General features: G+C 48.0%; 1 protein-coding gene across 6 annotated transcripts in view; it reads right to left on the bottom strand.

The window, feature by feature from the left end:
• The window catches only part of LOC139412715 (girdin-like), an 82,692-nt gene that overhangs the window by 10,836 nt on the left and 59,996 nt on the right, over window positions 1-11,860 (bottom strand). For all 6 annotated transcript variants that reach the window (XM_071159416.1, XM_071159424.1, XM_071159398.1 and 3 more), the window contains exons 10-26: window positions 11,056-11,214; window positions 10,732-10,878; window positions 10,376-10,520; window positions 9,843-10,021; window positions 8,667-8,804; window positions 7,913-8,227; window positions 6,999-7,754; window positions 6,571-6,701; window positions 6,271-6,409; window positions 5,765-5,950; window positions 5,460-5,621; window positions 4,583-4,860; window positions 4,186-4,329; window positions 3,667-3,853; window positions 3,012-3,157; window positions 2,337-2,429; window positions 1,452-1,654 (exon numbers count right to left, since the gene is read on the bottom strand). In XM_071159416.1, the coding sequence (XP_071015517.1) occupies window positions 1,452-1,654; window positions 2,337-2,429; window positions 3,012-3,157; window positions 3,667-3,853; window positions 4,186-4,329; window positions 4,583-4,860; window positions 5,460-5,621; window positions 5,765-5,950; window positions 6,271-6,409; window positions 6,571-6,701; window positions 6,999-7,754; window positions 7,913-8,227; window positions 8,667-8,804; window positions 9,843-10,021; window positions 10,376-10,520; window positions 10,732-10,878; window positions 11,056-11,214 (3,508 nt within the window). The remainder of the gene's footprint in view (window positions 1-1,451; window positions 1,655-2,336; window positions 2,430-3,011; window positions 3,158-3,666; window positions 3,854-4,185; window positions 4,330-4,582; window positions 4,861-5,459; window positions 5,622-5,764; window positions 5,951-6,270; window positions 6,410-6,570; window positions 6,702-6,998; window positions 7,755-7,912; window positions 8,228-8,666; window positions 8,805-9,842; window positions 10,022-10,375; window positions 10,521-10,731; window positions 10,879-11,055; window positions 11,215-11,860) is intronic.

The following is an 11,860-nucleotide window of genomic DNA, read 5'->3' as shown; positions in this document are numbered from 1 at the left end:
ACACGTTGACATGCCCTGAGTGACAGGACAGCTCGACTACAAGCCGCGCCCAGCCCTCCCCTCTTAGCATACCATTAGAGGAACCCTGGTTACCCTGGTTACCCTGCACATGGGAATGCTGCACTCTCTGAGAGTCTCTCTTCCCTTTTGCACAGAGAGAGAAAAACAAGCATCGCAAGCGTTAGGTCCACACAACCAACCACCACACAGCAACAAGCATCTACTGTCCTGGAGTCTCCAGCCCGGCAAGCCTCACCGTCTGCAACTGACCCCTGCTCATACTTCATTTACTGAATCTGACCCTGCTCATTCTTCATTTCCTGAATCTGACCCTGCTCATTCTTCATTTCCTGAATCTGACCCGGCTCATTCTTCATTTCCTGAATCTGACCCTGCTCATTCTTCATTTCCTGAATCTGACCCTGCTCATTCTTCATTTCCTGAATCTGACCCTGCTCATTCTTCATTTCCTGAATCTGACCCTGCTCATTCTTCATTTCCTGAATCTGACCCGGCTCATTCTTCATTTCCTGAATCTGACCCTGCTCATTCTTCATTTCCTGAATCTGACCCTGCTCATTCTTCATTTCCTGAATCTGACCCTGCTCATTCTTAATTTCCTGAATCTGACCCTGCTCATTCTTAATTTCCTGAATCTGACCCTGTTCATTCTTCATTTCTTGAATCTGACCCTGCTCATTCTTCATTTCCTGAATCTGACCCTGCTCATTCTTAATTTCCTGAATCTGACCCTGCTCATTCTTCATTTCCTGAATCTGACCCTGCTCATTCTTCATTTCCTGAATCTGACCCTGTTCATTCTTCATTTCCTGAATATGACCCTGCTCATTCTTCATTTCCTGAATCTGACCCTGTTCATTCTTCATTTCCTGAATCTGACCCTGCTGATTCTTCATTTCCTGAATCTGACCCTGCTCATTCTTAATTTCCTGAATCTGACCCTGTTCATTCTTAATTTCCTGAATCTGACCAGGCTGATTCTTCATTTCCTGAATCTGACCCTGCTGATTCTTCATTTCCTGAATATGACCCTGCTCATTATTCATTTCCTGAATCTGACCCTCTCATGTTCTAGTGTCAGAGTGTACTTTCCTGTCTGACCCAGTGTCCTTTGGTCTCTCTGTGGATCATATTTCCTGTGTCTGCCTTTCCTGTGTCCAACCCTGCATGTATTTATTAATACAATATGTGCTCTGCTTCCTGGGTCTTTTATCTAACATGTGATCTTCCTGTGTGTCAGTCCCTCTGGTCAGTTGTACTGAGAGAGGAAGACCCAGGCTGCCTGGTCAGGATTGGTCTATTGCTTCCTTCTATTGTGTTCATTTTACTGTAACGTATACTGATGTGTTTTAATTGCACTTCAAATAAGGCTGGATTTGATCTGTTCAGTAGGGAATATTCCATGCAGTTCTGAGAGTGTGTCAACTCACTGCTGCTCCTCTTGTGTGTCAGCGTGTCGTCCAGGGAGTTGGAGCCAGAGCCTATGGAGGAGGAGTCCTGGCTGTCCAGAGGAAGCCCCAGGAAGCCCTCGCTGGACTCGGAGCGTGTGGGAGTCAGTGTCAGGGAACGCATCCTCTCCCGACTCCTCGGCTTGATCAGCTTCTTCATCTTCAGGGTGATCCAATTCCCCCGTCTGACACGAGAGAGGGGAGGGGAGTGAGAGTGAGAGGGGAGGGAGAGATGAGGGAGGGAGAGAGAAAGGGGAGAGAGAGGAAGGAGAGAGATGGGGGAGGAGTTATTGTTATTTGAGGTAAATTATTTTATTCTGGCTAGTATTCAGTTGGAAGAAAAAGGGGGGGAAATGTTTTGAAATGAAGGGAATGCATTTAGTTTGTTTTCCCATTTCATGCCTATTGAACCAGGGGTTTTCCAGCATCTGGGGTGTTCTTGTAAACCACAGCATACCAATTCCCCAGAGACAGCCACAATTTACAGGGATGATGATGTTGGTTAGGCATAAATATAAACCAGAGCTGCCTGGTTAGGTAGACATTTCAACCATATGCAGGGGTTGGTTAGGTTCAGATGTAAACCATCTGCATTTAGTCAGGCACGGAAATGAATCCGAACTGAATGGTTAGGTATAGTGCAGTCGATTAGGTACTAGAATGAACCCTAACCAGACGACTGCAGCAATGTACTGCAGTTATACATTTAATTTTCATGTGGGGGATGTCTGCTTTGTCTCAGCCAGCTGTTTACTATGACAGATAGTATACAGATACCTATGGACATGATGTACTGCAGCATTCCCAAGTCTGGCCACAGCACCACCCACAGTGACAGCAGTGAGTGGATTCCTCCTAGCTACTTACCTCCGTGGAGGTGAGGGGTCGTAGAACTTGTACTGATCCATGATCTTCTCCTCCAGCTTCTCCTTCTGTCTCCTCAACTCGTTCAGCTTGTCTCTGTGAAGGAGGGAAAGACCAGTTAGCGTCAGGGACAAATTACATCTAGACCAGTTAGCGTCAGGGACAAATGCCATCTAGACCAGTTAGGTTCAGGGACAAATGACATCTAGACCAGTTAGGTTCAGGGACAAATGACATCTAGACCAGTTAGGGTCAGGGACTAATGACATCTAGACCAGTTAGGGTCAGGGACTAATGACATCTAGACCAGTTAGCGTCAGGGACAAATGACATCTAGACCAGTTAGGGTCTGGGACAAATGACATCTAGACCAGTTAGGGTCAGGGACAAATGACATCTAGACCAGTTAGGGTCAGGGACAAATGACATCTAGACCAGTTAGGGTCTGGGACAAATGACATCTAGACCAGTTAGGGTCAGGGACAAATGACATCTAGACCAGTTAGGGTCAGGGACAAATTACATCTAGACCAGTTAGGGACAAATGACATCTAGACCAGTTAGGGTCAGGGACTAATGACATCTAGCTACATAGCCAAGAAACAGACATTTCTCCTGTTGACATGTTTGACACCGGTTACAGATTATCAAAATGTAATAGTGGGGGTCATCTCTCACATGTACTGTCTCTGTTCTACGTGGAACAGGTCCTTGCTCTCCATGGTCTGTTCTAGCAGGGTGCGGTTCTGCAGCATCAGGGTCTGGATCTGGTCCAGCAGGTGACGGTTCTCCTCCTCCAGGTTCCCTTTCAACTGACTCAGCAACTAGGGAGAGAGAAATAAACTTTTTTTTTTTACCTACGTTTTCAATGGAAATAGTTATTGAGCAAGTTTCCAAGTTTCTTTTCCATGGTTGTATGTATTACTGCACATTGGCTGTGCCTTTTGCAGTGTGTGAATTGTTGTCTGACACTCTTTAAGCCTCATAGAGCTCAGTGTTGAGAAACCAGCTGTGTATCCCCAGGCACAACTACTCAATCAGCCTTCCTTTCCAACAGACAGATGTCAGGACAGTGGCCCAATATCAGCTATGAACACTTCCATAACATGGGGGCATATTTACAGAGAGTTTCCTGTGATAGAGATGGGAAATATGTGGAACATGCAAATTCCAATCTAGTCGGTCTGTGGGAAGGGGGTGCAGATATTGCAGTTCCTCACACTGGTTGGTAAGTGGGAGGTAGAGAAGTGGGGTTGAGTGGTATGTAACCGTACCTCTCACTGGTTAGTGAGTGGGAGGTAGAGAAGTGGGGTTGAGTGGTATGTAACCGTACCTCACACTGGTTAGTGAGCTTTGTGGAGGTGATGTCCAGCTGCTGGTACTGCTCTTTGAGTTTGGAGAACTCCGCTTCCATGCGGGTCTGTTCCAGCTTGGCACCGTTCATCTGGCTCTTCAGGTTCTTATGGTCGGCCTGCAGGCCCTCATTATCCTTCACCAGCTGACGGTGTGCCATGTTCAGCCTACACACAGAAACATCAGAATGGGTTTATAACAGCACATTCTTTACTCATAGCCCCTGGCACAGGTCAAACCACAAACCAAACCATTCACTAATTGACGAGCAAAATAACAGCTAAATGGTTAGTTATCTAATTGTAAACTACCACTTAAAATGTCTACATAATGCCACTCAAAACAGACTTTCTTTTCCCTCGCTCTCAAAAAATCTTGTTACACAGGTTTCTCCTCAGCTGGATTGACAGTTTAGGGATGTTCCCTTGCACCCCAAAGTAAACCTCAGGGCACACCCCCCTCCCCCTCGGTTCCTTATACATACAGTATTCAGTTTAACCTTTCATTCTCCTCCTTCAGTTTGTGGTAGTCTGCAGCCGTGGCCTCGTGGCTCTTGTTCTCAGACAGCATCTTCTCCTGCTCTGACTTCAGCTGTTTCTCCAGCTCTTCTAGCTGATCCTTCTGCCTCAGCAGCTGGTTATACCTGTGAATACAGTTCTACCTGTTAGTGAACAGCAGCTGGTTATACCTGTAAATACAGTACTACCTGTTAGTGAACAGCAGCTGTGCGTTTACACGCGTCTCTGACTTGAGTGCTGTGTAATGGTTTAGTGGAATGCATAATAAGACTGTCGTGCACGTGTGTGTTTGGCCATGAGTGTGGTTAAGTGTGTGATGGTAGGCCAGCTGTGCTACAGTATGCATTAAGCACATAACAGTGCCAGTAGAAACCCCACCTGTCCTCCAGGTCTCTGTGCTGTGACTCTAGACTCTTGTGGGAACTTTTCAGGCCTCCATGTTTGCCGATGAGGCCCTCATACTCGGAGGCCTGTCTCTCATGCAGGGCAGCCAGTTTCTCATGGTCCCTTAGCAGCATCTCATAGGTGGACCTCAGGTCTTCCCTGTCCCTCATCGCCCCCTCCTTCTCGTTCTCCGTACTGGACTGCTGCGTCGCCAGTTGGGCATTCTGGGCCATGAGAGCGCCACTCTGGGAGTTCAGCGTTGAGTTCTCAACCTAGGGGGGAAAACAAGACTTCTGATTGGACGATCTGAGCAGTCTGAACTCAATCAGAAAATGCCCTTAACTATAACAGTTTCTTCAAGGGTTTTGTCATGTCCTGCTAGGAATAGCAATAGATTAGATTCACTGATTATGTGAAAACCAGGGTAAGAACCCCACAAAATAATTTGAATAGACACCGGTGTCACTTCTGAACAACAGGGGGCACTGTGTACGTAGCCAGCCTGTCCCTCTAGTCAACTCTGATGGTGGAGACGTTGCATGTCCTTGTCTGATTTGGATAGACATCAGTGGTCAAATGTTTTTTTGACAGTACAAATCACAAGCACAGACATGTTCAAAGTTGTAATTAGTTTTGGCTTGCAGCAGAATGCAAGATTTTGTTGATCCGCTGCCAAAAAATACATCAAAATAGATGGAGCAAAGCTCAATGAGAAAGGAATTATCTCTAGCCACGGGCCAGAGTGGAGAGAAGAGACACGCTTGGGGAGAGTTTAAACTACAATACAGGCTATAGATGCAGTGTAGACAAGGCCAGAAAATAGAGTTCAGGGCACAGCAGTGAGAGAGCAACAGAGGGAACCCGGGCTTACCTGTAGTTTGGCGTTCTGTGTCTGTAGTGTGGTGTTGTTCTCCTGTAGAGAGGCAGTCTGTCTCTGCAGAGCCAGAATCTGGGCCTGCAGGTTACTGCTCTGGGTCTCTAGCTGCTTCAGGTTGGTATGCAGGGCCTGCTTCTCTGCCTGGAGGGTGGCATTCTGGAGATGGTATAGACAGACAGACAAGATATCCACAGGCATTATTTATATGCAGAGTCCTTCACACTTCAGTGACACATCACTGTCACATGCAGTATCTAAGACGGCTGTTTTGAGTTGTTGATTAGATAGAGTGTACTCACGTTCCTCTCCACCTCAATGAGGCGGTCTTTGACCTTGAGCAGTTCCCGGGTGGTCTCGTGGCTCTCCTTCTCCCACTTGTTGACGGCCTGAGAGTCCTCCCTGTCCCCTCCTCTGGGGGGTGAGCTCTGCACCATCCTCTCCTCCTCCTCCTCCCTCTGTCGCAGGGCCTCGTAGTTCTTCTTCACCTGGAAAGGTCAAAGGGTTAAACCTCCATCCCCCAAAATCTTCCAAAGATATACTGTTCTCTGTTCTGGCACCCCAGCAAGGGTTCTAGTTTTCGTCACAGAGTTGAAAAACGTGCTGTGGAGACTATTCTCTGTGTTTTCCAGGCTCCTGGTGCCTCAGGAATTGATAACATAATGAAAAAGGAATGAATACATAATACATGGCCTCAGAAGCATTTCAGCGTTTCTCTGAGTCATGTGTTAAAGAACATAACACAGAATCTCTCGGGGATAATGTTTTGGTCTTCTGGACTGTTGTAATGTATTGTTTGGGAACTAACAGTTTTAAGTTCCTGGCGCAGTTGTTGGTTGAGGTTAGAGGACTCCTGCAGTCTGGCCTCCAAGGCAGCTATCTTCTCCTCCTTGATCTCCAGAGAAGACTTGAGAGTGGACTCTAGCTTGAACTCCAGCAGCTTGTACCTGCAGATAAGGGACATTCACAATCATTAAAGATCAAGGGTCTTCCCTGGAAAGAATTCAAGGTCTTGACAGTGTATTGATGGCAGAGTACCTACTATGAACGTTCATCGATGTGGTACCTTTGACAGCAGCATAGTGGTTTGTGTGTGTGTGTGTGTTACCTGTCGTCGTCAGAGCTCTGCTCGGCTTGCAGCAACCTCTCCTTGTTAAGGCCTATCTTCTCCAGCTCGTGGGTCAGTTTCTCAAGATCATTGTTCATCTGCTGAGTCCGCAGTTTCTCACTCACCAGTTCCTGGAACATCAAACACCAACCCAGAATAACTTAACATTTGTAATCCCTACACCCCAATCCTTTATTAATGAATAATATAATCTTATGGAGCACAGTGGCGTTCCAAGTTTCTGAAAATGTGTTGACAGAGTGCTCTGGTTCTATTACTTCGTGCATAATGCAGGCGCAATGACTGTAACAGAACTTTATCGATCATCTAAATGCACATCTGAAGCCTTATGGGCATTCACCCAATGCATTACAATATATCTCCTAACATTACAACATGCCTCTCTGGGGTAGTAGCGACACCATTACCTCTCGCAGAGTGACCAGGGTCTTCTTATCTATAGTGGCCTGTTTGACCAGCTCTTTGTTCTCCTTCTCCAGGTCTTTAAGGCGGTTGCAGGAGTCCTTGAAGGAGGTCATCTCCTTGCCCAGTGAGCGGTTCTCCTTCTCCAGGTGGCTGATCCTCAGGTTGTCCTCGTCCAGCTTGGAGTCCCTGATCTCCGCCTGCTGTCTCAGCCTCTTGTTTTCCTTCTCCAGCTGCTTCTTGTCCTTCTCCAGCTGAGAGCTCTCCTGCTCCAGAGTCTTATTCTCCTGCTCCAGCTGCTCCAGACGTTTGCTGGAGATCTTCAGTTCCTCCAGGCTCCTCTGCAGACTCTGGTTCTCCTGTTCTACGTCCTGCAGCTCCCCCTCTAGCTGCTGGATCTTGCGGCTGCTGTTCTCTAGGGATTTCTGCAGCCGCTGGTTCTCCGTGTCCAGGCCCTGGTAGCTCACCTCCAGCCTCTCCGTCTTCCTGGAGGAGGCTTTGAGCAGCTCCAGGCTTCTCTTCAGCTGGCTCCTCTCGCTCTCCAGCTCCCGGTTCTCCAGTTCCAGCTGAGCCGCCTTGTTCCCGGCCGAGCGGAGCACCTCTGCAGCCCTGCGGAGCTTCAGGTTCTCCTCGTCCAGCTGGGCATTCTCCTTCTCCAGGGCCTCCAGCTGGAAGGAGGTGCTCCGCAGGCCTTCCACGTTCTTCTTCAAACGACGGCCCTCTGCCTCAAGCTCTGCGTTCTCCTTCTCCAGAGACGCCACCTGATGATTTGAGAGAATGTGGAAAAATGTATCAATTCATAAATTCTCCTCATTCAGAGTCCCATCTACTGTATATGATGGGGACACAGAATAGACAGCAGGTACACAGACAACTAGAGGTGAACTATACAGCCACCAATGCATGCAGAGAGGCAGACCTTGTCACAGGTGATGCCCAGGCTGGCTACTCGCTTCTGCAGGGCCTCGTTCTCCCTCTCCAGCCGCTGCGCCTCCACCTCCAGCTCCTCTGTCCTCTCGCCCTTCTCCTTGTAAACCGCCAGGTCCTTACGCAGCTGCTTACGCTCAAACTCCAGCTTGTTGAGCTTGGAGCTGGTCTCCCGGATGGACTCGTGCAGCACGCGGTTCTCCTTCTCCACGTCTTTGACCCGCGCCTCAGGGCCCACCTGGGAGCGTTGCCTCAGCGACGAGACGGTATTGGTCAGATGCTCATTCTCCTGCTCCAGGCCTTTCACCTGGGACACGACATAGAGGACGTCAGAGTGGCAGTATGGTAGGTCAACTCAAGTCATGTTTCAGTATGGTGTTAATATGAAGAGAACCCTGAGTCTTTCCTGAATATGGGAACTGAGAAGACTATACCTAGGGTCCTGATTTCTTCCTATTTAACACTGTAGTGTAGGTTCACCAGAGATCTGGCTTGTATCCATGTCTTCTCACTGTAAACATCATCAATCTAAACACCCTGTGACCTCATTACACTCTGTCTGCTTTATCCCCCAAGCCACACAGAGGTCTCCAACTAGTTGGGAGAATGCAAGCACAAAGACTGCTATCTCCTAAGAAAACTCGATCTGGATACATAGGTAGTAATGTCATTTGGAGACTCTTGAAACCAGACCAGATCAAAACAAATTCAGTCCCTCGACCCACCATGTGTGTGTGTGTGTGTACCTGTCTCTCAGAATTCTCCCTCAGCGTCTCCAGGGTTTTCTCCAGCAGAGCCTTCTCCTTCATCAGGTCGGTGCCAAGATGCTCTGCACTGTGCAGACTCTCCCTTTCTGTGTTCAGCTCACTCTCCAGCTGCACCAGCTGCAGGCACACACAGGACACACACTGTTACCATGACACCCAGTCACTTAGATCACAGACACAATGAGAGTGTGCAGTACAGGCAGGTGCTTGTCTACCATACCATTACCCATCACAGTTAGGCACCATTCTATTGGGATTCGGTCACTGTTAAATTGAAGAAAATGTATTTTGCAAAAATAAAACTGAATTGACGCTGATTATGCTATTTATATTTCTCTAGTCACAGTGGCAGTGTTGTGATACATGCCCTTTATTAAAGGGACTCGTAGGCAGGTCCATATAAAGCCCTTCTGATGAATCTTGCACAAGCCTTGGTTTGTGCAAGCTGGAACGGCTCATAGGAGCCGATCTCCTGTTTCTGTAGAGTGAGGCAGCTTGATGTACAAGTACACCCGCCGGACAGGATGCTGGTCTACAGGGTGAACTCTTCACAAGGCAGACTGATTATTACTAATCATATCATAGATATCCCACAAGCACCTAATTCTGTCAAAGCAGCTTAACTCAAAACTGCCTACGTGTTGCTCATCTACGGGCAGCCAGTCAAACTGTTATTGTACAAGAGCTCCTGCTTGGATTCACTTTAAAATGGGCTCTCATAAAGACCGATCCAGTGGTGTTGCCTAACTCAGTCTTACCTCGTCTTTGTGTGAGAAAGGCACATTTCATGCATTCTATGCGGAGCACAGAGAAGGCTTAAGTGTCTGAAAATAGCCGAGAGTTAGCTTATGGAGTGTCCTTCAAGTGTCAAGTCTGAGAGAGAATAGGAAACGGTCTTCAAGAATTACTCTGTTCTTTCAATTCCCTCTGGTGTCATGGAGCTAAGGGGCCTGAAAGCCAAGTCCTGGGATGAAAACTAGGGGGCTGGAACAAGATGCTACAGTAGGGGTAAAGAGCAAACAGCCATTGTTATGTTGTTGATGCAAGGAACAAGTGTGGAGCCCATGTTGGGTGGGCTAGAGAAGGGGAAATGTTCAGGAAGCAAGTGAGTGGAATTCAGTATATAATCTATACAAGTATAGAAGCTGCTCTGACCCTCTGGGTGAGCCTCTGGTTCTCCTTGTCGGCCTTGAGGAGACGTGCGGGGACGTGTTTGCTGGCAGAACCTCTCAGCTCCTCCACAGTCTTCAGCAGGGTCTGGTTCTCCTTCTCCAGCTTCAGCAGCCGGCTGGATGTCAGCTCATTCACCTCGTGGCCCAGGGACTTCTGAGGCACTGCACAATGAAACCATCTATGGTTAGGCACACAACAACATACTGTATGCAAATGCTACAGGTTCTGTTATAGTGGTAAGAGGTCCCCCAAGGGAAGAGGAAGTATGGAATATCCCTAACTGTAGTTACTGACAGGGTTTATCCTGATCCAAGACCAGTTAACCCCATTAACATCGTTCCAAATCCAGGCCCAGTGCTAATCTGGGTCTTGGAGTCATTGAATATTAATTACAGGAGTTAGTCATGTGTAGATAAACCCTATCCAATCTGTTGTGTGTGTATGAAGGACCAAAGCCAGGGCCAGGGTTGGAGCCAGAGCCCCAGTGCTGAGGGCTGCTGCTCCAGGCTGCTCACCCTCTGTCAGGTCAGGGGTCATGGAGAGCTGCTGTAGTTCCCACCCCAGGTGGAGAGACTCATCCATGCTCTGTTTCTGGGCCATCTCCAGGACCAGGTTCTCCTCTAGCAGCTCCTCAATACGCTTCCTGTCCATGTCCCGGTCCTAACAAACACACAGACAGACAACATACACACGACACACTGTCAGACGGCTCCCCAAAAGCTAAGCCTTACAGTATAGTATGGGCATTCATCAGAGATGACCTACAAGATGGCTCCAAAAAATGAGCTTGTAAAATGAGTCATATCACTATGTCTGTTTGATTCCTCTGATCCCACACACAAAACACACTCAGTTTCCCTCTGTCCTTTACCATTTCCATGTCGTGGATCTTGGATTTGAGCTGCAGGCTCTCTTTCTCCAGCTCGTGGAGTTTGTCAGAGCGAGCCCTGGTTCCTTCCAGCTGGTCCTCTAGCATGGCCTTGGTCTCAAGCAGCACCTGGTTGTCCTCCTTCAGCTCCTGTAGGACCCAGCAGATTTCACACATACGTCAACCACAGCCATATCACTACTACCATCCCCACTGCCACGCATTCAACCAACATTGAGACAACAGGTCAATACATTTATGTTACACCCAATGAATGCTTCATTGACACGTCAAGCTTGTTGGGTGCTATTTCTTTGTTTGGCGTACCTCTACTCTGGCTTTGTAGAACTCAATGTCGTAGAGCCTCTCCTTGTAGCGCCCCACTTCACTCTCCAGCTTGTCCACTCTGACGGCCTTCTCCCTCAGAGCGTCCAGCTCGTCACGATATGCCCTGGCAGAACGGGCGTCCGACAACAACTGCAGGCTCTGGAGGGGACAAACGAAACACTACATGTCAGTGTCACACTCATACAAGATATTTGTTTCACACGGACTCCCACTATATACATGCATTGCGCCAGGCATAATTCATATTGGTAAACAAACACGCCATGGACTGTATAGGTGGACACCATATAGGTAAACACACATGGCAGTCATACACAGAGGCAGGCTGAAGCTTCTCTTAGTCAATAGTGTCATGAGTCAGTCATCTTCTCTGGAAGAGGGATTTGAAATGACCACACACACACACACAATAATAAGCAGCTCTGCCATGTTGTTGTGGTGGGCCCTACTCCCTAACGCTGCAAATTATGTTTACAACAAAGACAACATCTAAGGGGTTAGCCAGGCTATAAATAGCTCAGCCGCTAATTGGTTAAGGGCATTAACCTAATGATTAAGAAAGTAAAACAGAAGGTGGTGGCAATGGTTTGATGTGTTGTATAACTCTGAGGGCAGTCAGGACACCAGAGGTGACATGAGGTCTCATGGGTGGAGCTTTGGTCTAGTGGTCTGGGCCAGCTTTGTGTGACACACCTGGCATAGCTCAGCAGCACGGTAAGTGTATCGCTTATGTGCGAAAGTGTGTAGCTGGAGTTCAGGAGAGACACGTTGGTTCATGGCAGAC

The sequence above is a fragment of the Oncorhynchus clarkii genome, chromosome 1, assembly GCF_045791955.1.
Source record: "Oncorhynchus clarkii lewisi isolate Uvic-CL-2024 chromosome 1, UVic_Ocla_1.0, whole genome shotgun sequence".
Lineage (NCBI taxonomy): Eukaryota > Metazoa > Chordata > Actinopteri > Salmoniformes > Salmonidae > Oncorhynchus > Oncorhynchus clarkii.
This window is presented reverse-complemented; position numbering and strand designations above follow the sequence as displayed.